The sequence below is a fragment of the Bombina bombina genome, chromosome 1 (genome assembly GCF_027579735.1).
Source record: "Bombina bombina isolate aBomBom1 chromosome 1, aBomBom1.pri, whole genome shotgun sequence".
Taxonomy (NCBI): domain Eukaryota; kingdom Metazoa; phylum Chordata; class Amphibia; order Anura; family Bombinatoridae; genus Bombina; species Bombina bombina.
The window spans coordinates 150,480,883-150,508,235 of record NC_069499.1 but is presented as its reverse complement, the minus strand read 5'-3'; the positions used below and the strand labels follow the sequence as shown (position 1 = coordinate 150,508,235).

The 27,353-nt window shown below is 36.4% G+C and overlaps 1 protein-coding gene across 1 annotated transcript in view; it reads right to left on the bottom strand.

Annotated features, from left to right (window-relative positions):
- The window catches only part of MDGA2 (MAM domain containing glycosylphosphatidylinositol anchor 2), a 1,262,343-nt gene that overhangs the window by 37,847 nt on the left and 1,197,143 nt on the right, over positions 1-27,353 (bottom strand). The window contains exon 15 of the mRNA XM_053697669.1: positions 9,921-10,051. Coding sequence (XP_053553644.1) covers positions 9,921-10,051 — 131 coding nt within the window. The remainder of the gene's footprint in view (positions 1-9,920; positions 10,052-27,353) is intronic.

Below are 27,353 nucleotides of genomic sequence, written 5' to 3'. Positions count from 1 at the left end.
TATAAACCGGCGTTAGCCAGAAAGCTCTTAACTACTGACTTTTTTCCTACGGCTGGAGTTTTGTCGTTAGATGTCTAACGCTCACTTCAGAAACGACTCTAAATACCGGAGTTAGAAAAATCCCATTGAAAAGATAGGATACGCAATTGACGTAAGGGGATCTGCGGTATGGAAAAGTCGCGGCTGAAAAGTGAGAGTTAGACCCTATTTTGAGTGACTCCAAATACCGGCGGTAGCCTAAAACCAGCGTTAGCAGCCTCTAACGCTGGTTTTCATGGCTAACGCCAAACTCCAAATCTAGGCCTTATAATTTAATTTTTAGTATTATAAAAGAAAAAAATCCAGATATCAATCCTATATCAATTACTGTAGATTTTGAAAGAGCAGCAATAAATTGCATGACAAATATTTTACAAAATACAATAATTTATGGATGCTTTTTCCATTTTTCCCAATGCCTGTGGAGAAAAATACAATCTTTGGGCTTAAAAATATGGTATAATAATGAAAAAAATGCTCTGATCATAAAATGCTTAGAAGCATGAGCATTTGTGCCAGTGGAAGATGTAGTTGAAACATTTAATGACTTTGTAAAATCAATAGAAAAACAAAACAGTAACATTTTATCTGAATTTTTAAATTATTTTGAAAAAACCTGGATTGGCGAACTACAACAAGGTACAAGAAGAAAACCTACTTTCGATATTAAGATGTGGAACACTTTTGAAAGAACAAAACTAGGGTTACCTAGAACAAACAACTCTCTAGAAGGATGGCACAGAGCATTTGACCAACGAATGTCTATAACCCACCCAAGCATTTGCAGACTAGTTTCAAAAATAAGAAAAAGAACAAGCAGAATGGGAGTTAACAATTGAAAAAATTGATTCTGGAGTTGAACTGAGAAAACCAAAAAAAAAATATGAAATCATAAACAACAGGATAATTTTTAGAAAAATACAGTGAATACTCAAGATTAGACTTTTTAAAGTCAATAGCACATAATATATAAGATTTACTTAAATAAATCAAGATACATTCGGCTGAGGGCAGATACGATCCAACATTTTCTGTTACAATCAGTGAATCGGGCGCCGCAACTGCCTCTGGGAACCTATCCAAGGGTCCCTACCCTCACGATGTACTTTTAACACATAATATAATGATAAGTTAATATATAGTATATATGTATGTATGTATATATATATATATATATATATATATATATGTATATATATATGTATATGTATATATATATATATATATATATATATATATATATATATATATATATATATATATATATATATATATAGCAAAGAAGATTATATATATTTATGTTATATATAAGTTGATTTAATTGTCTTTTGTCAGTCCACTATTAAAAATGTTATAAAACCATGATTTTTAAGCTTCATTCCCACCCAGCAGCCGGATAAATGTCTTTCGGAATATTGTCCGTCGGACAAATATCCGCCGGACAAGCGTCCGTCGGATAACAGTCCGGCCACGCTAATAGACAATTGAAAACAATCATGAAATCGATATTTGCGCTCCAATGTGTAATACCAATGCACGCTAATGTGTGCTGGTATTACAAGTTAAGAGCAATGCGAACGTGAGCTCGAATAAATATTGCTGGGAAGCTTTGCGCTCACGAGAGCACGCCTCCATAGGCTCCAATGGGAGTCTCATTCTCATGCCTTTAGAGACGGCATCAGAACCTAGCGCAGCAAAGGGCGTAAGTAGCGCAGCGATGGCAGCACATTTTTAAATATATATGTATATGCTTATATACATATATATATATATATATATATATGTGTGTTACTATGTGTATATACACATATTAACACATAAATATATATGTATATAACCATATATATTTACGGGGAACACACAGTTCCCTATAGACCGCAATGTAAAGGCACTTTTCAGTGCCTGTTATTTTCTAACACCCCACTCCCACCAACTTTTGCCTAGTGCAGTTGTTTATTATTAAAAAAATGCTAACTTTTTTAATTAAAACCTATAGTGTTCTCTATTTTGAGGGCATTTGGGGCACTTTTAGAAAATTAACCATTTTTCTGAGCGCTAATTGCTACCACGAGATTGTGGTAGCAATACCCAGCCACTTGTAATGGCTGGTCAATTATTGCGTGCCCACAAACGGGCACATTTGCCCATTTGCAATTTGTAAGCTACTTGTAAGCTAGCCCTCAATGTCTAATTATATTAACTAAAATAAAATAAATAATATAAGTTAAGCTAGTTTGATTATTGAGAATTATACATTCTTTTCACGTTTTTATTTCCCTCAAAAATATGAACAGACTAAGTACTTTTGGAAGGTTTTCTGCAGCTTCCACATATACACACATGAATGCATAGTGGCAGAAAACTGAATGCTATTGTTCTGCCAAAAAAGGCAATTTGGCATGCATGGGGAATGAATACACTACACTGCTGATTTAATGATAGCATGCACCACAACATCATTATGCACACATGGCCTACTACCAATATTAACAAAATACAAAGAAATAGCAGTCTTATTCTCTATCTAAAATTAAGGGGCTGTAGAGCTGCAATTTCACAAATAAATGATAGCGACTTCAGCAAAGAATTTTGTTTATATATTAATATATGCTGATAGATAGACAGACATATGATAGATAGAAAGATGGATAGAGCTGACCAGAAACTATCTTTCCAATTGGCCGTTTAAACTGTCTTTGATTTAGTAATCAACTAATTGAATGGACCCAACTGACGGCCCTGCCTATATATTTAACACTAACTTGGCCTGTGCATTGCACCAGGGGTGCATTGCCTTGGCAGTGTGCAATTTCACAATAGCATAAGTTCACATGTCTGAAGTGAACATTTTGTAAGTGAGGCAATTAAGCTAAGAATTATACAAGAATTGAACAAGGATTGGACAAGGGGCAAGACTCTAGGCAACTACTCTTGTAATATTGTGTTTTATGTATTTCACTGTTTGTCTTTTTGCAAAATGTTCTATATCCTCATGTTCCTTTTTGCTACCTCTTATCTATTCAACAAACATTTAATCCTTTCACCCTCAGCACCTACTACATTCATTGGTCCACCCCTTTTATCTTCACCTCACTTCTGCTCTCATGAACTTCACACATTCCTAATCTCTCTCTCTCTCCCCTGCTCCACATTGACACTGTCAATACTGCAAATCTGTGTCTCATCTTATGTCATTCTACCTCTTATTCATACTAATTGCTGGTGAAATATAGCCCAATCCCGGTCCACCACAACTTCCTAAACTCACCCACCTATGTATGCATTGCCTTTGACCAAAACACCAGAACTTTAGAAACCTTATCCAAGTTCCTTTTGTAACTAAAACCAGCACCCCTTTACTTGTGCACTCTGGAACTCTCGCTCTGTGTGCATAAAGCTAACTTCTATCCACAACTTCTTTATTTCCCACTCCCTCAACCTTCAGGCTCTCAAAGAAACCTGGCTCTCTACCTCAGACACAGCTTCCCCCGCTGCACTGTCACACGGGGGTCTTCACTTCAGCCACACCTGAGGCCTGTAAAAAGGCAAGGGGGTGGTATAGATATTTTATTTTCCTCTCATTGCAACTTTCAGCAAATACAACCCATCTCTTCCCTCACATTTTCTTCCTTTGAAACCCAAATGATTTGCTTATTCTCTCCTCCTTGACTCAATTTCTCAATCATTTTGCATCCTGGCTACCTTATTTTATCTCCTCAGACATCCCTGCCCTCATTCTTGGGGATTTAAACCTCCCTGTCAACTGCCCCTTGTGCAAAAAAACTTCTCCAGCTCACTTCCTCTTATGGTCTGTCACTATGGTCCGACTCTCCAACACACAAAGATGGATGCACCCCTGATCTGATTTTCAGCTATTGATGCACTCTCTCTGCCCCCTTTCCTCTTACTGACCATCATCTCATCACTTGTAACATCACAGCACTTCCTACTACCCTCCCTCCTTCTAACCCTCACACCAAACTCCACAGGAGTATTAAGTCACTTGATTGGCAACATCTTTCAAACACTCTCAAACCTCTACTCTCTTCCATCTAGTCCTTTTTCTGCCCTGACCAATCTATCTGTCACTATAATTCCACTATTACAGCAGTCCTTGACAAAATGGCACCTCCTACCATAGCTCAAAAATCATGCAATCATCCTCATCCCTGGCATACTCCTCTGACACGCTACCTACTGTAACCTACATAGATATTCCCGCACTGCTGAGTGACATAGGAAAAAAAACAATGTTCAGCTGACTACCTTCATTACAAGTTCATCTTAAACTCTTACTATTCCACCCTTAAGCTCTCCAAGCAGGATTGCTTGTCTACTCTTATCTCTACTCTTTCTTCAAACCCAAAATGTCTGTTCTCCACTTTTAACACCCTCCTATTTCCACTTCTCTCTCAGTTTAAGATTCTGTCAATCACTTCACCAACAAATAGATTCCATCAAAAATGAAATAATTTCTCAACACACTACCAGTCTCCAACCAATGTCCAAAACCCACAAAGCCCCAGATTCTGCTTTTTTGCTCCAGCTACTGAGTAAGAAGTTTCTGCCCTTATATCCTCCTCTCACCTCCTGTACCCTTGATTCCATCCCCTCAGAACTGCTGCCCTCCCTCTTTCCTGCTCATACTCCTATCCTTACACATATTTTGAATTTCTCCCACAGCAGTGGTATATTTCCATCGTCCCTTAAACATGCACTAATCACACCTATCCTCACAAAATCTTCTCTCAATCCATCATCCCCATCCAACTACTGCCCTTTTTCCCTATGCCTCAAAACTTCTGGAAAGGCTTGTATATACACATTTATCACATTTCCTCACATTAAACTCCTTCCTTGACCCATTGCAATTCTGGATTTTGTGCCCAACAGTCTGCAGAAACTGCAATCATTAAGGTTACTAACGACCTAATTACAGCAAAGTCAAAGGACCACTTTTCTTTTATTGGTCTGTCTGCAGCTTTTGACAATGTTGACCACACTCTCTTGCTCCAAACCCTCCAATCCTTCGGCATCTGCGACACAGCCCACTTTTGGCTCTCCTCTTACCTGTCTAACCAGACATTTAGTGTAACCTTCTCTGGCACATCCTCTGACCCTTTACCACTTTCTGTTGGGTACCACAAGGCTCTGTCCTTGGTCCCCTTCTCTTCTCAATTAATACATCATCCTTAGGTTCCTTAATACAGTCCCATGGGTTTCAATACCATTTATATGCTGATGATACCCAAGTCTACATTTCTGCACCAGACCTATGCTCTTCCTTACTGACTTGTGCCACTAACTGTCTATCATCCTGGATGTCCTCTTACTACCTTAAGCTAAATCTCTCCAAAACTGAGCTCCTTATTTCCCCCCTCCTTCCAAAAACCCTAACCCTTAACTTTCTTTAACTGTTAATAATAACATCATTACCCCAACCCTACATGCCCAATGTCTTGGGGTCACACTTGACTCAGATCTCTCTTTTACTCCCCACATCCAGTCTTTGGGAAATTCCTGCCACCTACACCTGAAAAACATCTCCAAAATTCACCAATTTGAAGGGCGATAATCTCTTCGCTTAAACTTTTGGACCATTCTTTTGACTTAGCCATATTTCTAACATGCAGCTGAAAGTCTGTACAATGCAAATAAACATGGCAAGTGATAACAACTGGTGTTCATAGAACTGGTACTTAAAATAAACTAGAAAAATAGATGTTACATTAGACCAATAAAGACAGGTGTCACTATAGCTTAAAATTAAATGTATAAGTGACAGTGGATTATGACTTTGCAGATAAAATATTCATAAGCAGCAATTTGTTTCTGCCATGTAATGCAAAATAGGCTATAAATGCATTGTATTCAGATACAATGTATCTTGATATATGGAAAATGTGAACAAAAAATGTATGAGTCATAATTTAAAAGTAGTTATGAAAAAAAATAATCACAATTTAAGTCAACAAGATGTCCTTCAGGAGAGCAATACAATATTGTTGCTTACAGAACACAATTAACAGGCAGGCATGATACCCAGTTCTGATAAATAACAATGAACACAGAAATCATTTGCTCACAAGGACAACATTCCATGGGCTATAGGAAGCACTGAATGTATTGTAACAGTTGTGTTCAGGTAGAACCTCCCTATATTTCATGTTACACTTTTCCTGTTTATTTCTTTTAATTGACTATATTCGATTTATGCTTTAAAATATTATTTCAAGGGATATAAAAGTGCAAACAAAAATGTTCTAATATGTTAGAACATTTTATTATTGCACTATTGCTTGTTTATAACTGTATGTTTAAGCCTGCAAATGGATGAAGCACAGTTAAAGTCAGCTCCTGAGCAGTGCTCCCTCTAAGTACAGTGTTGTGAGTGGCCTAGCAGTGAAACAGTTACTAAGGGAACCACATCGTACAGCCTGCATTGTGTAGTGTTTGCTATTTGCTCTAATTAACTGTTTCAATGTTGGGCTACTGACAAACTGACAAGAGGGAACACTGTTCCAGAGCAGCAATGCACTACTGGGAAATAGATTAAAACATCTGGTAAGCCAATGAGAAGAGATAAATATGGAGGCTACCAACCCAATCACCATTTAGCTCACTGTAGAACATGTACATATTATTTTTCAGCAAACTATACAAAGAGAATAACGTAGATTTGAAAATAGAAGTGAATTTAAAAGAGTCTCATGCCCTTGACGAGATACATGTCAAGACACTTGTAATAGTGTGGGTCTCACTTACAACATGCCTTACTGCTAGAGGTATTGGGCTATAGCATGGTCTTGAGTACCGCACTATTTAACCCCTTAACTTAACAGGGTATGTAGGCTGTTGGTAAGAGGTTACAATTACATGCTCAATCTGATGCATGCAAATTGTATTTTTACTTTACAGTCTATTTAGAAGATTGTCCAATAAAGTTAGGCTTCCTAGTGCTTCACATCTAATAAATCTTTGTATGAATTAGGTTTCTTTTCAGCTCATGTTAGTGTTGAATGAAATATATGTTTTATCTATATATACACTAATGGGAAATGAAAAAACAACAACATTATTTGTTGAAAATATACCTAGGTACTAGGAATTAGCAGCTGATTGGTGGCTGAACATATATGCCACCTGACATTGGCTCACCTGGTGTGAATAAGACACTCCCCCCTCCCCCTTCTTTTGCATATGAAAGACCCTTTACACAAACAGGAGCAAGCTGGAGAAGGTAGCTGACGGTATTCAAATAAAACTTTGGGGCTTGGTTAGGAGTCTGAAAATCAGAGCAATGTTATTTAAAAATAAGCAAAATTATAAATTTAAAAAAAAAAAAAAACTTTATGGGGTTTATAAATAGATCATCTACAAAACATTTATGCAAAGAAAAAATGAGTGTATAATGGCCCTTTAAGTATGTTGGTGTTATTTATAAATTCTATGCCCTGTTCCTGGTCTGATAAACTAAGTAAATATATACTTTTCACCCATTATAAATTGCATATTTATAATGTATTTTTATCTGTGCATTTTAACTATTTGTGATGGTCTTTGTTTTTAATATTTGTTATTTTGTATAATAATAACAATACTACTAATAATAACTACTCTCAAGAAGATAAAAAAAACACTTTAACATATCAATTCTGCAATCTATAAAGAAATATATTTACATGTTTATGTTTTTGGTTTTATACTCAGCGCATATACATTCCAAACCCCTCCCATAATGACTATGTGTTAAAAATCACATTTTAGGGGTATATCTATCATTTTATATATATATATATATATATATATATAAAAGTGTTCAAAACAATAATTGATTATATCATCTATCTGTGTATGTGCTAACAAACTTTATCTTATATGCTACTTTAATTTTAATAAAAAGATATACCTTATACTGTATATCTCCTGTGTAAATTCCACATATGGAAACTTTTACTCCGGGAGCGGTGAACAGTAAACTGCGGTGTGTGAACGCCATTCTGCTTCGTGTGTATCCTATAAGCCACGTGACATTGGTTTACTGTTCAACACTCACAGAGTAAAAGTTTCCATATGTGAAATTTACACAGGAGCTTATATAAGGTACATCTTTTATTTAAGATTAAAGAAACATATAAAATAAAGTTTGTTAGCACATACACAGATGGATGATATAATTAATTATTGTTTTGAACACTTTTATATATACAGTATATATATATATATATATATATATATATATATATATATATACCTGAGAAAGGGGCGTGTCCCTGAAACTAGTAGTGGTAACGTATACACAGAGTCTGGCCAGGCAAGTGTTTGCAGTTTCTCTCGCTCTTCATTTATCAGAGTACTATATGAATTTAAGTTTTTTAAAAGGTTTTTATACTTGTGATTTAATACTGCATATTTGTATGTTGTAAATTTGTATATTGTATGAAAGTTGGGACAATAGTGCTCCATTTTATCTAAAAAAATAATAATTTGCCCTCCATTGTGCAAATAGTTTTTTAACCTATGTGTTAGGACTATATAGAATAGCAACATTTAATACTATTGCTTTGTGAATAGGTTTATGTTATATCTTTTTAAATGTTCTAAGACATGGTTTGTCAGTAAAATAAAGTGTTTTTTTCTACACATTGTGTATTTCTAGTTTATATTTGCTGTATACAGCGCTGTTTATATACTCTCATATATATATATATATATACAGTATATATATATATATATATATATATATATATATATATATATATATATATATATATATATATATATATATATATATATATATATATATATGGGATATGACAGATATAACACTAAAATGTGATTGGTTAACACATATTCATTGTGGCGTGGGTTTTGGATAAATATTATGTACTAAGGTTTCAGATTGTTAGTTGTCTGAGTAGGGGAAGGTTTGCCTCCAAAATGTCACGAATAAGGAGAAGATAAGAGTGAGTGCTGGGTCCTCTGTACTTAGTAGACATACTTTCCCCAAACACCCTCAAGTTGTTTGTTGTGGAGTGAGAGTGCACTTATTTGGGATTTATATATATATATATATATATATATATATATATATATATATATATATATATATATATATATATACATATATAAATATATATATATATATATATATATATATATATATATATATATATATATATATATATATATACTGTATATGTATATATTATTTTAGGGGAAAATGCTTCTAGCAAAGAAGTATTATTGTTTTTAAGCAGCATACGCACATATGCTGTGAGGGCCTGGGCACCAGTATTAAACAGCACTTTCAAACAGCAGTGGCTAATATGATACAAATTAAGTCTTCACAGAAACAAAACGCACTACCACCAGCTCCCTGAGCTTGAATACTGGTGCACAGGCTTACACATCATATGTGCTGTGGCACGTGTGCATGTGTGTGAAAACCAACCTATTCATAGAGGCTTACCATCTCTCCTATGTTTTTCATTCTACCCAAAATAAATTTTGAGCTGCATTGACTCACTGCTGCAACTACAATCCACGTGACAAGCTACCCCAAACATTATGTCTCTGCATCTGTAACCTGTAAGACTGTAAGATCTTCGTATCAGGGCCCTCTTTTTTCCTGTACTAAATGTGTTTAGTCTGTTATATTTTTCTATCTTATCACGAATCTGTGTCATTGTATACCCATATCTCTGTACCCAGCGCTATGATGCGCCACTATACAAATAAATGATAATTATAATAATAATAATAATAATAATACCTGTATTATAGTCTTTTTGTCTGCATTGCCCCATTCGTTTTTGTACAAACTAAAAAAGTAAAACAATAAAGCAAAGACAGAAGCTATTACTTATGTTATTTCATACCTGAAATGAAGTGGTTGGATGTATATTGATGTTGGCATGATTCCACTGTTCTCCTTTATTTCCATGTGCAGACCATAAAGGAATTTCAGTTACAGTTTGTCCTTTTAATCGGAGAATTATATTTAACATCCCTGTTAAAAATTTAAAACAATGTTATTTTTTTTCAAAATGTTCTGCAGATATTTTCTTTGCAAAGTATTTATTTGAAAACTTCCTGTTCTATAAAGCATTTGGGAACGTAGGAATGTAGGTATTGTTATGTCAGCAAGTCTTTATATAAAAACGCACAGAAGGTTCTCGAGAAAAACTGTGTCGGATTTTTTTTTTATATATAAAATATAGATACCACTGGCATATGAATTATTTTTATTTCAAAATAAGAGTTATTAAGTTATTGCAGTGTCCAAAAAAAGCTTTTTTTTAATAAAAGTGTTTCCTATAAAAGATAAATGTTATGCATTATGCTGTACAATGCAGTATTGACTATTAGAGATATCTGGGTATTGAGGTTTAAAAGCTGTCAATATCCTATAGGTTGCACACCCCAAAAAAATTCTACCCTTAAAAAATTCATTTTCGTTAATTGAGTGTATAAATTGTTTACAAATAACTCTTTAACTTTATCTTGTTATTTCAAATAGCTGATTTTGCCTGTTGAAACTTCTGAAAAAGATTTAAATTCTGCAATTTTGGCTACTGAAAAAGTGATGTAAATAAGAGTCAGTGCCAGAAACCAACTTCTCAGTAGCAGTGGGTGGGGAAGAGAGCACAGCTATCTGCTATTTATCTAAGTACATTATCATTTTAAGAAATTTGGATGGTATAGTATAGGTCCCTGCTATTCCAACAAACATGCTATAGCATAAGGCATACACATTACAAACAAGAGAGCTTACATTTATGAATGTAGAAATTAGTAGGCTTTTTGTTCATGAATCGTTTAGTCCTACTATAGTTTAAAAAAATATTAGTGTTCTTTTTGTGTGCCCTCTATTGTATTCATTTATTTAAAATGCTGATCTATATAATGGAAGATTTGTAATCTCCGAGAGAAAAACTGTTCAAACTAATAACAAAGTTATGTCTATTAGAAATGTATCTACTTGGAGCAAAATTCTTTGGTATAGTTATGTATTCATTTGTGTTTTTAGACACGATTTACATTGAATATCCTTTGAATATTTTAGAACATTTCCATTCTCTGTTGTTGAGTCCTCCTTTGAACAAATAACTATAAAAGGTTACCTTTGACAGAACATGAGGTATTTGAAAAGTTCATGTGCTAGTAAGTACTCTAGGTTGTTTATCTGAGGGTTTTGTTCTTTGATGTATACAGGCAGAAGCACAATAATTATTCAGTATAACACACAACCATAATAAATAGAATAGCTATGATTTACAAAGAAACATAAAATAAGACAGCACCCATATGATATAGAACCTTTTGTACATTGTGTGAAATGCAGAAAGACATTTTAAAAGCAGATTTTGAAAATCTATATGTTAGAGTTTTTTTTTTTAACCACACATTACAATAAGTGCATAACATTGAATGGATTTGGATAGGAACAAAATGTCTCTCGTACATAATATATAATAGGCATTAAATGTGTGCTTTTTAAGCAGATTGGAGCAACTCCAACAATTATTTTGTTTAAATGGGACAATGCTGCGCTTGGCATCTGCATTATTTTGGGCTTCATTAATGATTAGTGAAGAAAGCTGAACATAGGTGTGGTCTATAGCATTAGTCTATTTTTGGTGTTGGATTTATTTGAGAAAAAGTGTAATACACAAATATCTCTATGTGCACAGATATTTTTGTGTTGCACTGTTTCTCAAATAAACCTGGCCCTCAAAAATAGTTGAATTCCACAAACCTCGGCCATTTTGTGTTTTGTTTCACTAATGAATAATGAAGCCTAAAATAATGCACATGCCTAGAATGCACAACTCTGAAAATAAAATTAAGTTTATTCACCAATTAACTATTCTTCTAATGCAATTGCAATTACATTTTAAATACTTCATTTATTAAACAACTAGTCCTAAAGCCCGTTCACACGGGCCATTTTTTGCAGTACAGTGGTCCCACCCCTTGCATTCTCTCCCTCCCACTCTCTTTTGCTTTCTCTCTCTCCCCCCTCTCTTTTGCGCTCTCTCTCCCCCTCTCTTTTGAGCTCTCTCTCTCCCCCCTCTCTTTTGCGCTCTCTTTACCCCTCTCTTTGCACTCTCTCTCTCCCCCTCTTTTGTGCTCTCTCTCTCTCTCCCTCTCTCTCTCTCTCCCTCTCTATCTCCCCTCTCTCTCTATCTCCCCTCTCTCTTTCTCTCTCTACCCTCTCTCTCTCTCTCCCCCTCTTTTGTGCTCTCTCTCTCTCTCCCTCTCTCTCTCTCTCCCCCTCTCTATCTCCCATCTCTCTCTATCTCCCCTCTCTCTCTCTCTCTCTCTCTCTCTCCCCCTCTCTCTCTTCCACCTCTCTCTCTCCCCCCTCTCTCTCTCTCACTCCATCTCCCCTCTCTCTATCTCCCCTCTCTCTCTCCCCTCTCTCTCACCCCTCTCTCCCCTCTCCCTCTCTCTATCTCCCCACTCTCTCTCCCCTCTCTCTCTCCCCTCTCTCTCCCCCTGCTCTCTCTCCCCTCTCTCTCGCTCCCTTCTCTCTCTCTCTCCCCTCTCTCTTCCCCTCTCTCTCTCCCCTCTCTCTCGCTCCCCTCTCTCTCTCCCCTCTCTCTTTCCCTCTCTCTTTCTCTCTCCCCTCTCTCTCTCTTTCTCTCTATCTCCCCTCTCTCTCTCTCTCTCTCTCTCTCTCTTTTTCTCTCCCCTCTCTCTTTCTCTCTCTTTCTCTCCCCTCTCTCTTTCACTCTCTCTCTCCCCTCTCTCTCGCTCCCCTCTCTCAACCTCTCTCTCTCCCCCTCTCTCTCTCTCTATCTCCCCCCTCTGTCTCTCTCTCCCCCTCTCTCTCTCCCCTCTCTCTCTCTGCCCCTCTCTCTCTCCCCTCTCTCTCTCTCTCTCTCTCTCTCTCCCCTCTCTCTCTCTCTCTCTCTCTCTCCCCTCTCTCTCTCTCTCTCTCTCTCTCTCTCTCTCTCCTCTCTCTCTCTCTCTCTCTCTCTCCCCTCTCTCTATCTCCCCCCTCTCTCTTTCTCTCTCCCCTCTCTCAACCTCTCTCTCTCCCCCCCTCTCTCTCTCTCTCTCTCTCTATCTCCCCCCTCTGTCTCTCTCTCCCCTCTCTCTCTCCCCTCTCTCTCTCTGCCCCTCTCTCTCTCCCCTCTCTCTCTCTCTCTCTCTCTCTCTCTCCCCCTCTCTCTCTCTCTCTCTCTCCCCTCTCTCTCTCTCTCTCTCTCTCTCTCTCTCTCTCTCTCTCTCTCTCTCTCTCTCCCCTCTCTCTATCTCCCCCCCTCTCTCTTTCTCTCTCCCCTCTCTCTCTCTTTCTCTCTATCTCCCCTCTCTCTCTCTCTCTCTCTCTCTCTTTTTCTCTCCCCTCTCTCTTTCTCTCTCTTTCTCTCCCCTCTCTCTTTCACTCTCTCTCTCCCCTCTCTCTCGCTCCCCTCTCTCAACCTCTCTCTCTCCCCCTCTCTCTCTCTCTCTATCTCCCCCCTCTGTCTCTCTCTCCCCTCTCTCTCTCCCCTCTCTCTCTATCTCCCCCCTCTCTCTTTCTCTCTCCCCTCTCTCTTTCCCCTCTTTCTCTCCCTTCTCTCTCTCTCCACATCTCCCCTCTCTCTCTCTCTCTCCCCTCTCTCTCTCTCCCCTCTCTCTCTATCTCCTCTCTCTCTCCCCTCTCTCTCTCCTCTCTCTCCCCTCTCTCTCCTCTCTCTCTCTCTCTCTCTCTCTCTCTCTCCTCTCTCTCTCTCTCTCTCTCTCCTCTCTCTCTCTCTCCCCTCTCTCTCCCCCTCTCTCCCCTCTCTCTCTATCTCCCCCCTCTGTCTCTCTCTCTCTCTCCCCTCTCTCTCTCTCCCCCTCTCTCTCCCCTCTCTCTCTCTCCCCACCTCTCCCCTCTCTCTCTCTCCCCTCTCTCTCCCCATTTCTCTTTCTCTCTCCCCTCTCTCTCTCCCCTCTTTCTCTCCCCTCTCTCTCTCCCCACATCTCCCCTCTCTCTCTCCCCTCTCTCTCTATCTCCCCCCTCTGTCTCTCTCTCCCCTCTCTCTCTCCCCCTCTCTCTCTCTGCCCCTCTCTCTCTCCCCTCTCTCTCTCTCTCTCTCTCTCTCTCCCCTCTCTCTCTCTCTCTCTCCCCTCTCTCTCTCTCTCTCTCTCTCCCCTCTCTCTATCTCCCCCCCTCTCTCTTTCTCTCTTCCCTCTCTCTCTCCCCTCTCTGTCCGCCAGACATCGCTGAATGCTGTTAGCATTTAACATTGCAAAAGCAGTCCTAGTGAACTGCTTGTGAAATGTCGCCCCCTGCAGATTGGTGGCCAATCAGTCGATAGCAGGGGGTGACAATCAACCTGATCGTATAGGATCGGGAAGATTGATGTCCACAGCCTCAGAGACAGCGAACCAGTTAAGGAGCAGCGGTCTGAAGGCTGACGCAGAAAACAGGGGCATCAGGAGCCATTTGGCCCTTGATAAATCGGCCCCTTGGTGTATTCAAAACTGTTAATTTTTATAATACTAATTAACTCATATACTACATTAATCTTTATCAATTTATTTAGTTAAATTAAAAAAAAAAAACATCCAAGCACACTAAATACTATAGCATTAATGGCAAATACCTGTAAGGCACCAGGAACAGCATACTCAGTAATGCATACTGATAAAGAAAAGACAACTTTTATGCAGTAAAAGAAAGATTAGGCATTAAGGGCTTAATTTATCAAGCGGTGGATGCAGCTTTTGAACACATTTGGTGCAAGCTCTCATAAGTGAATGTGCAGCTGATAATTAAGAAGCAGCGGTCATCAAACCCGTTTCCTAACCCTTATGCCAGCTCTGAGCTGGCAGATTAATTAACCCTGGACTAGTCTCTTTGTGCCCATGCACAGTAAAACAATACAACTGCAGGGTAAAATACTTATTTTCAATACTGAAATGCATTGATGTTCATTTGAGCTGTAGCTGGAAAACATTAAAATGTTGGTGTGTATGGTTTAACAATGTACATTTGCCATTAAGAATTCATGCTTTCTCCAGTGAAATAAAATTAGGCAATTATGGTATTTTAACATTTTTTTATTTTATTATTAAAAAAAAAAATCACATATTTGCTCAATCAATTAAGAGAGAGAAGAGTTTGTTAATCATTTCAGACAAAGCAGCTTTCAATATTAATTAATTATTAATATTAAACTGTGTATATACAGTATTCAATATTATTTTCTAGTATATAAAATATCTACTTTTATTTTATACCGTCAACATTCACTCCAGTTTACACAAACAGTGCACAGTGATCCCAGACAGGAGCACTTCTAAAATTAAACAATTGCTTTTATTCAATATGTAATACTATAAGTGTGTGGTTTATAAAATAGGGATTATTAAAAAGCTATATGTCATTATGTATAAAGTTAGCTTAAAGACTATGATTCATTAGTAAAGGCTCCAGTTCCAAAGTGATTTTTTTTCCAATTATAGGCTAGAATGACTAGGTAAATTAAATCATTATTTTAATGCTTTGGGCAATTACTTACCTAAATGCAAATGTGCATGAATTTTCCCATATATGGGTTGTTACTTAATCGTGGCATTTACCTGTCATGATAATATTCTATAATATTCATTAGTTAACTAGCATCTCGGATTGTGTGGGTTAAGATTGTGTTGGTTCCTGTAAATTAAGTATAAATGTCTTTCTACAATTAAGGTATGGCAGCAATTTAAATTTGTGGCTTAAGTAGCTTCTATCTATTGTATTATTTTACAACAAACTCAGAAAGAAATTTATTTTCATCACTGATGGGTCCAATGATCTAAAGTTCTCTTCTCTGGCAAGATGATTTAATTTGTCTTGACAGTATTGTGAGTTCCCCTAGACAATTTGATAAAGGCAAATTTAGCTTGAGAGCTGTTTATATCGCTTTGCAGAGTTATGGATAAGAAGGCAATTTATTGCTCAAAAAAAGCCCCTAATTATTTTGTGAGATTTCACTCCATGACAGAGAGTTTTTGCTCATCGGGCCCTTACAAGGCCTCAAAAGAAGTGATCTAAAACAAAATCCTATTTTATACACAACTTTGGGTTTAGAGGGTAAATTATATTGTATTAAGAAAGATGAATTATTTTAGTTCAATCTAGGCTATTAAATATGACAAACATATCATGTCTAGTATCAAAATTATCATCTACTGTAGATTCTAAGATTATTGGCTTTAATGATATGGGGCTTAGTTACCTGCAGTGATGTATAATATATTTCAAATATGCAGCCATGCCTTTTTTGCCCCTGTAGAAGGGGTGGTCATATTCCCTGTACCCTCTCTAAAAGAGTATAGCTTGAAACCTGACCTCAGCTAAATGTATGTAATCTTTAATCTGATTTAAAGGGACATTAATCTGCTGGGCACAAATACAATAGAAGGGTTACTATCCTGCAGCTCTCTTCAAAGACCCTCTTCTATTTTAACTCCTTAAAATTGTCCAGATGTTGAAGCACTGCATTTTCATATTGGGGGCCACCATCTTGTAGCACAGGTATCTTCACACCCTGTGACAAAAGCACCACATATTTACAGACCAGTAAGAATTCTAGCTTTTTGCCAACTGTGTAATGTGCTTCAGCTTCACATTACCAATTTAGTATAAATATACTTTAATATAGTACCAAAATCTTTTTAAAACTAAAAACAAACCACATTTTACATGAATTATTTCTATAAAATATACTACAGTTTATAGGTACATTTTTTTTTTTTTTACAGATTTTCCTATAGATGGTCAACTTATATTGGTTAGAAATGAGCCATTGTAACTATTAATTTGTATTAAAAAATTGTTGGTGCTTCATCTCAAATATGTTTTAATTTTTTTTAAAGCAGTTTGCAGATTTTAAAAAGGAAGTTCCCTATATAAACAGAGCAGCTTTTGAAAGTATGGATATACTGTATGTGTTAATATATGTACATATGTGTGTGCATACCTATATACAAATAAATATAAACACATATACACTTATATCCATACATACATATTAATAGACACACATATACTGTATATTTATTTTTCAATTTTAAAATGTAACAATCTATCTATTCACATAGATATATAGCTATAAATAAATATACACACATTTAAAATAAAATAGGTTTCTTCTAAGTGAAGAAAAAAGGTATTTGAAGTATTTCTTTTTTTTTTTTTTAATATTTCTTTATTAAGTGAAACACATTTATAATAATACAATCAAAATTCAGCAACTTGTTCATTTTAAGGCGTACATTGCCTATTATTTTCCAATAGGACAAAACATATATAAACATCCAAAGAAAATTAAACATCATTTTGTTTTCAAATTTGTCTTACATTTTTCCTGTATTGTTTTTTCTGTTAACCCAAATGTGTTCCTCACATTTTCCAATTATATACAACAAAATAAACATAAATAAGAAAAAAGAAGAAGAAGAGAAAGTAAGAAGAAGTGGGAGAGGAGAAAAAAAAAAAAAAAAAAAAAAAAAAGGGAAAAAGGGGGGCATACCCCCCCCCCTTCATCCCCTCGTCCTACTCTATCCTCTTAACCCTATCTTACTAGTACTTCATGACTTGGAGAACTAAATTTCTCTACTTGAAGAATACCAATTCGCTGGAAATATGTCTAGCGTAGCTAGTTCTGCGAACGTCTCAGAACTTAAAAAGGGGTACAAAATTTGTTTCTGGATCTGTAATGTATATGTTTTAATTATAGGTAACCATCCTAATATAAATCTTTTTACTTTATGCTCCTTAACATTCTTCATATGAAATGATTCAAATACAATATGGTTTTGAATTTCCTTTATTATCCTAGCCAATGAGGGTGCAGCTATAGATTTCCAGTTTTTTACGATCAAATGTCTTACCAGTAGTATAAGTATATTTAAAATTTTAACTTGTATTCCTAGATCCGGATTATACCTTTTTAAAAACATAACTGTTTCCATGTCTATAGATATATTTAAATTATAAAGTTTATTGATCCAGTAAACTAGCTTCTCCCACCCTTGCTTCATTTTAGGACAGAGATAAAACATATGACATATGTCCGCTTTCGCAAAGTTACAACGCGGGCAGCTAAAACTTTGTGCTGGATACATTTTCGTCAATCGGGCTGGGGTTAAATAAAAATTATTAATAAGTTTATAATGGGATTCTTTCCAGCTCATAGGTATAGTTAACTTCCTTGTAGTCAGAAGACTTGTATTTATTTTTGTTAACTCTAGATTAGGAAAATTATATTTCCAGTTATCATGTATTTTATTCAAGGAAATAAGGCTTTGTTTAGCAAGTAAGATATCATATAACAAAGAGATAGATGTAGAGCCCACCACATATTGATGTATATATCCTTTAATTTCAGTCCATTCCTTAAATTGATCCCTATCCCTTCTCATATCTTCTATAAAATGTCTGACTTGTAAATAACCAAAAAAACTAGTTCTAGGTATTTCAAATTGTGATACTAGGGTTTCAAAGGAGACAACACACCAGTCATTCGTTAATACCTGATTAATATACTTCACTCCTTTGTCTGCCCATTTTCTAAATATAGCTTGATTGATTCCAGGTGTAAAACTAGGATTGCCCCTTATAGGAAGAAAATCAGAATAATATGGATCCATATCTAATATGCCACACAGTTTATACCAAGCTATGATGATATTCTTAATGGAGATTAAACAATCTATATTCCTCGGAAGTACTTTCAATGGACAATGTAAAATCGCTTTCAAAGAAAAAGGATATACAAAAAAACTCTCGATATCATTTGATGCAACCTTATTTATATCTGTCAACCACTCAATTGCTATTTTAGCTAAAAAAGCAATATTATAAAGGTGAATGTCTGGTAGGGCAAAACCTGCCATTTTATATGGTTGCATCATCTTTTTTAACGCTATTCTTGGTTTCTTATCTTTCCAAATAAAATTAGAAAAAGCAGCGTTAATTCTCTGTCGATCATAAGTCTTAATCAAAAGCGGTAAATTTTGGAGTGAATATACTAGTCTAGGGAAGACAATAGTCTTAATTAGATTTACTCGGGCTGAAATTGACAGGGGCAAAGATACCCATAACTTTAAATCCGCAATAATTTTTTGGGTCAAAGGACAAAAGTTCTCTATGTACCACTTATTAGGATTGGCACTAAGTTTAATACCTAAATAATTAAGGGTTTCAGTGGTTCTAAACGGGATTTGTTGCAGACTAATATTAGTTTTATTTAACCACATAATTTCACTCTTATTACAGTTAATATTATATCCGGAAAATGATGCGAAAAACTGTAAAGTGTCTACTATTAATGGAATTGACTGTGTAGTGTTCTGCAGAAAAATCAATAAATCATCAGCGTACAGTAATATTTTTAATTTACTCGTGCCTAGCTTTACTCCTACTATTATATCCCTAAGCCATATTGCAAGAGGCTCCACAGCTAAATTAAACAAGAGTGGCGATAGGGGGCAACCCTGTCTCGTGCCTCTACCCATTATAATTTTAGATGAAAGGGAGCCGTTCACCAACAGATAGGAAATAGGGTTCTTATACAGATTACGAATAAAACCCAGAAATTGATTTTGGAGTCCGAATTTTGAAACTGAGCTAAATAAATATTCCCAATTGATCGAATCAAACGCCTTTTCGGCATCCAGTGTAAGAATTGCTAGATCCTGCATTAGTTGGGAATTCGCTGTACCTTTTATAGACCATATATAATCCACATATGTAACAAGCTTTCGAATATTTTTCGAAGAATTCCTATTTATCATGAAGCCAGTTTGATCTGGATGAATAAGATCGGTGAGACAATGAGCCAGTCTACTAGCGATTATAGAGGTTAGTATTTTGTAATCGGAATTTAATACTGATATGGGCCTATATGAGGCGGGATCTTCCGGATCTTTCCCTTTTTTATATATTAAAGATATATTTGCAGCAGAAAAATAATTTGAGATGGGCTTATTTGAAATAAAATAATTATTGTAAAGTTTTTGTAAAGTAGGGACAATGTCCTCCATTAAGATTTTCAAATACTCTGCTGGGAAGCCATCTGGCCCTGCTGCTTTATTTAGTTTCGCGTTTCTTATTGCCTCCGTCACTTCTTCCAATGATATAGGGGCATTTAATAGATTTAAATTTTCCTGATTTATTTTCGGGGTTTGAATTTTAGCCCAAAACTCTTCAAGATTTACTGCATCACTTTTCTTCTCGCAATATAAATTCTGATAATAGTCATGAAAAACCCTCATAATCTCTATGTTATCCGTACATCTCGTCTCTCTCTCCTTAACTGCCAATATATAATTTTTTTTTTTCCTATTCCGAACTATCATGGATAAGTATTTAGCTGAGCATCCATGAAAAGCCCTGAAATGCATATTGAGTCTAATGTCTTCCTCCTGCGCTCTTTGTTTTAGTAATATGTCCCTTTCCTGTCTAGCCTTGGTATATTTTCCCCAGTTTTCCTCACTATGATTATTAAAAAATCTCCTGTATGCATTCCTAACACTATTCATCATTTGCTTTTCAATCAAGCTTGCTTTTTTCTTTCTAGCATATACATAAGCGCCAATCTCTCCTCTCAAAACCGCCTTAGAGGCTTCCCAAAAATTTTCAATCGAATTATATTGCGCTATATTTAATGTACAATAGTCTTTCCACTTCTGTCTTAACCAATTATTAAACCTAAGATTATTATATAGATATCTAGGGAAATAGAAGGTATTTACTTTGTCTTTAGCTTTCACCAATGTGTCAAAATACAGAGATATAATAGCATGGTCGGAGATCATTATATCATTTATAGACGCCTGAGCTTTAATAATAGAGAGGGATTCCGAGATTAGAATATAATCTATTCGTGAAAACGTTTTAAAGGACTTGGATTCACACGTAAATTTAATTTTATCTGGATTCTTCGCCCTCCAAATATCAGTTAATTTCAGGTAGGTACACAGCTTTTTAAAATATTTAGCCTGTCTATTATATCGGGCTTGATGATCTACATTCATTCTTTCTAGGTCCGGATATAAACACATATTAAAGTCTCCAGCTACAATGAGGTTATATTTAATGTATGGGAATAATTTGGCCTTCATCTTATCCCAGAAAGAGGGAGAGAATCCATTAGGGCCATATATATTACATAAGATTAATTTTGTATTTTCCATTTGGACTTGTACAATAATATATCTAGCCTCCACATCTATCTCAATGCATGAGACACTATATATCAGATCTTTATTGAATAAAATCGCCACTCCACTTTTTCTACCTAGACAGGGCGCTCCTATAACTTCCCCCACCCATTTTGATTTCAACTTGACTATTTCCTTGTCTTTTAAGTGGGTTTCTTGGAGAAAGACAATACTTGGTGATGATTTACCTAGCGTTTTTATAATCAATTTACGTTTGGCCGGGGAAGAGATACCCCCCACGTTCCAGGACAGTATCTTAAAGTTTTTACAAAACTCTGTCATAACCTCCAATTAAAATCCTGATTTACCTAGTAGAAGGGGGGGGGGGGGAAAGGGAAGAAAAAAAGCAAAGAGAAAAAAAAAAAAAAAAAAAAACATACAATAAGATCCATATCACCTTACAACTCATAGTAGCCTAGTTTTATTACAATTGAGATCTCTCTCTAGTTCTGTAGGGAATCAAGATTAGCTATAAACTCTTTAGCTTCCGTTATAGAGTTTAGGTTTTTCTTTGTACCATCCTTTTCTACAATAATTCTGGCTGGATAAACCATATGTGCTTTTACACCTCTCTCTATCAATTGGGAACAGTAGGGGGCCATATTTCTCCTCTTTGAGGAAGTCTCATTCGAAAAATCTTGAAATATAAAGACTCTTTTATTAGCAATATTAAATGTATCCGTTTTCCTATATAACTTAAGCAGCTCGACTTTGTCTTGAAACCTCAAAACCTTAAATATGCAGACTCTAATTCTTGGAGAACCGTCCTCGTTATATTTCCTTGGACCTACCCTATGTACTCTTTCTATCTGTAAAGGTAGTTTAGAGGGGGAAAATCCCAGTAGCTGGGGTAAAGTATTAGATGCAAAATTCAGCATATTTTCGAACTCTGCTGTCTCCGGGAGACCTACTATTCTTAAATTATTCCGCCTGGAGCGATCCTCAATATCCTCCAGACGGGCTTGTAAATTTCTTATCTGAGTTTCTTGTTTAACTAAAATACTGTCGTGATTATTTACCAAGTCTTCCACATCTGAAATTCTATTCTCCGCTTCTGTAAGCCTTGCAGAGAATTGCTTTACTTCAGTAGTAAGCATATCTAAATTTGTCGAGATATTAGAAAGGTCTTGTTTAATTGCCTCGAATTGAGGTGTAAAGAGCAAATTTATTTGGGCAATCAATATTTGTGGATCATTTAAAGGTTCATTAGTAGTCTCAAGGCTAGCCTCTGGCATTTTAGTACCTTTCTTTTCTCTTGTTTTGGTAGGCATTATTGGAGAACTTTGTCTGCCTTGTGCAATAAACCTTTCCATTGAAAGGTGTAAGGTGATAACAAATGATTGGGTGATAGTGAGGTGATTATTAGATTACTGGGCAGTGGTGGATGGCCTTGAATATATGTGCCTAAGTGTGTATTGAGTGAGTCTTCCTGGATGGTTAAAAAAAGTGAAGAGAGAGAAGAAAAAAAAAAAAAAAAAAAAAAAAAAAAAAAAAAGAAAAAAGGGGACCAGTGAAGTGAGTGTGGAGAAGGGAAAAAAAAAAAAAAAAAAAAAAAACGTGTGGGTGTATGTAATAAATGCAGACCAAATGAATTTCCTTACACAAGAAGAAAATCAATGCTTACAACCTTTAAATATCGGGGACTAAGCCTGAGACTCAGAATTTCCCAAGTTCAAAATTGCTATTTTTCCCTCTTCTTTAGAATAAAATTTAAAACTATTACCAAGACTAACTTGTGTTATTTTCTTTCACACGGATTCAACTAAAGTTAATATTATTTATCAGAGCAGATTCAGGTCTTATTATACAATGGCTAATGTTATTTGTTGATACAACTTCCACTCTTATGATGCAAAAGCTAATTTATTAACCCAGATTCAATTCTTATTATACAAGGGCTAGTATTATTTATTCACACCTATTCCGCTCTTATTAAACAAGAGCTAATATTTTTTATCAATACAGCGTCAAGACTTATTATGCAAGAGCTAATGTTATTTTTCTTACAGATATTCAACTCTTATGGTGTCACAGCAACTGTTGTTTGTTAACTCAGGTTCCACTCTAGTTAACCCGTGACTAGTATTATTTATCAGTACAGATTCAATTCTTATTAAGCAAAGGCTAGTGTTACTTATTGACAAAAATTCAACTCTTATATTTCTTACAATACAAAGGCTATACTTATTTGTTGCCAAAAAATTCAATTCTTATAATACAAGCCTAGAGTTATTTGCTAACACAGTTTTAGCTCTTATTATGCAGAGCCAGGAAAAAAATGCCAAAACCAATTTCTAGCAAAATTCAAATATCTACTCGGACAAATTTATCCACTTTAAATGTTCAAATGGTATACATCACTGCTACCAGGCGCCTTGCCTGTATATTGCTTCATTTAGCGGAATTAAGTCCTCCTCTTTAGACATATATAATACCCGTGTCAAAGTCACTGTACCACATTTTTTTCTTTTTTAGCGTTTATATCCCCGGGCAGTCATAAAAGGCAATAGTAAAATATCCCGTTTATGGAAAGGGAAAAGAATAAGTACAGTGTTTAATACTTGCGCTCCAACAAAGCTCGGCAGATTATCTTCAGCGGGCAGTCGTTCTCCCTTATTTCTCCAACAGGTTACAGGTTACCTTTTGCCCCGGCGTACCTCAGCATGACACTATGGGATCAATTTTGGCATGGGACGACTCAATTATCACCTGTGCCTGGATGCTCCCACTTCCAGCTATAGCACTGTTGTTTCTGAAACTGAGTACTTTCTGTCAGGTTAGATCGTGAGGCTCGGATCCCTCCGGGCGTCAGCGGCTCCTTCCTTCCATGCAAACGACTCAGTATTGATGTGCTCACAGCCTCTAAGCGTCAAACAGCTCTTTACTTCCACGGACCAGCCTCACTGTTATCAATAGGCCCCGTCTTGCACCTGTAGCCGGGTGATGGGTCTGGCACTTTATCCGTCTCAGGTCACCTGGTGCTCCGTCCACGACTCGCCCCACCTGGGGGATGTGTATTCAGTGAATACGTCCTCTATAGTTTTTGCGGCAGGTTTTCCACCAGGGGAACAACTGTTACTGGGTAGTCTTGTAAACGAAGATTTTAGGCAAGCAATGTTCGTTCTCACTGGTTATTGCCCGCTCTCTCTGGCCATCTTTCTTCCAATCCTAGGCCAATTGTTACGATGCGGTATAGCCGCTGGCCATAAACGGCCGTGTAGGTTTCTCTAGCTCCGGTGCGAATAAAAGCACCCTGTATCGCCACTATATTTAGAACCCGGACAAGCAGCACACTTCTGCGGGCTATGTGGCTATGAGCTAAGGGTTAGTTTTTTTCCCTCATGCGTTCACCTGAACGCCGACCTGGAGCGGTTGTATCCTAGCTCCACCCCTTCCGGAAACCATTTGAAGTATTTCTTAATGCACCTTCAGCTTAAGTGCAGTTGGCCTAGTCCAACTTCAGGTTAGGGTGCCCCATAGAAGTTTATATGGGAAAAAGAGTCAGTGCAGCCACTTTATCCGACCTCTTTTTCTCGGGAGTTATCTTTCAACCTGAACTTTAAGCGCAAGAATAGGAGCACTATTGATTTTACTTGAGAGCAGTTAGTACTTATTGGTGCTAATATTTGTTAGCTCATTTTGTAATTTAGGGCTATATTGGCATTTTTAAAGGGACATTAAACACTTCAAGATATTAATATCAATTGTTTAATTATAAGTAGTAAAACAACTTTGCAATATACTTTCATTATTTATTTTGCTCTCCTTTCCTGTAATTTAATTCTGAATATGGTGGGCTTTCCAATTCCACACAGTCATTGGTTGCACACTCTAGTAAGCCACTAATATTCCAAATTGACATCAGCAGAAAAGGTAACCTATGTTACAATATGGCGGCGTCCACTGCTTTATAAACATTAAATTTACCCTTATTTTTTTTCTATATTTAAACAACAAATATAATTTAAAAAAAAAATGTAAAAATTATTCTCAGGATAATCTTTGCTCTGAATACTTCGTTCAAGCAAAGATTTATATAGTGTTTAATGTCCCTTTAATATTTTACATTTTAAGCTTATTCTGATTATTTATAATCATTGAATCAGCAAGTACAGTTTTCTGGGAAATGTTTCTATTAGTAAGTGGCTGCAACTTATTTCATCTTCAAATATTGGATTTTAACAGTTCTTATACTTTAAAATCACAAAAGTAACAAGGTTTACTCCATTGCAATAATGTATTCACAAAAATTTAGCAAAACTGAAAAACTACACAGTCAAGAACAAGCTTTGGTGCCCATTTAACAAGCTCCGTATTGAGCTTCTGGGCACGTGTTTCTGGCGAGCCTTCAGACTCACCAGAAACAGCAGTTATGAAGCAGCGGTCACAAAGACCGCTGCTCCATAACCTGTCTGCCTGCTCTGAGCAGGCGGACAGACATCGCCGGAAATCAACCCGATCGAGTACGATCGGGTTGATTGACACCTCCCTGCTGACAGTCCATTGGCCGCGAGTCTGCAGGGGGCGGCGTTGCACCAGGTGCAATGCTGAATACGGAGAGCGTATTGCTCTCCGTATTCAGCGAGGTCTGGCGGACCTGATCCGCACTGTTTGATCAGGTCCGGCAGACTTTGTTAAATAGAGGCCTTTGTCTTTGGCCAATTTCTATTACTATAAGAAGATTGTAACATGAGGTTCTGGATGTTGTAAATCTCAATTTATAAAAACAAGATAATTGTGCCTACTAATTTAAAAACAGACAAACTGTGATCTCAGTTACCAACAAACAAGTCAGAATGGCAAACAAAGAAATCCAGTTTGAAGATGCAATTCTGATTGAAATGCTATTTATGAAGACGAAAGCAATAAAAATGACTATCACGACAATGTGAGTCTGAATTAGAAACAAACATTTACATAACCTGATTGATACAAACAATTTTTAAATGTTGCGGTCGTGATTACTCTTTTTTTTTTCCTGGAGATGTCATTAGCTGTGAGGGATATCACATATTAAATACATATACATTAGGGATAGGCGAATGTGTTTATATTCAAATTTGTAAGTTAGAACAAATGTTATTGTAGAAATTCGATTTACATAATCGAATGTTGATAAGAATGAATATTCTTAAAAATTCTATTATCGAATGTTATTTACAGTTTTCGAATGTCACTTTTGAATTAGAATGTGACATTCGAATTCGAATGTGACATTCAAATTCGAATATTACATTTATAAAACACAGTATTAGACTAGAAATACTATTTCGAATTCGAATGTTACATTCAAATTCGAATGTCACATTTGAATTCGAATGTTAAATTTATAAAACACAGTCGGCTAGATTATGAGTTTTTGTTGGTAATGATGTGCGGTGCTAATGAGCCTTTTTTTCTCACCGCTCACTTAAGACTACGCTCGTAATTACGAGTTTTCGGCAAGCCGGCGTTAGCCTCTGAAAAGTGAGCGTTGAGCAAAATTTAGCTCCACATCTCACCTCAATACCAGCGTTGCTTAAGTCAGCAGTGAGCTGGCTGAACGTGCTCGTGCACGATTTCCCCATAGGAAACAATAGGGCTGAGCTGGCTGAAAAAAAAAACTAACGCCTGCAAAAAAGCAGCGTTCAGCTCCTAACGCAGCTCCATTGTTTCCTATGGGGAAATAAAAGTTATGTCTACACCTAACACCCTAACATGAACCCCGAGTCTAAACACCCCTAATCTTACACTTATTAACCCCTAATCTGCCGCCCCCGACATCGTCGCCACCTACATTATATTATTAACCCCTAATATGCTGCTCCGGACACAGCCGCCACCTACATTATACTTATGAACCCCTAATCTGATGCCCCCAACATCGCCAAACTCTACATTTTATTTATTAACCCCTAATCTGCCCCCAACGTCACCGCAACTATATTAAATTTATTAACCCCTCATTTTCTGCCACCAACGTCGCTGCCACTATATTAAATTTATTAACCCCTAAACCTAAGTCTAACCCTAACCCTGACACCCCCCTAAATTAAATATAATTTAAATAAATCTAAATAAATTTATTATAATTAACTAAATTATTCCTATTTAAAACTAAATACTTACCTGTAAAATAA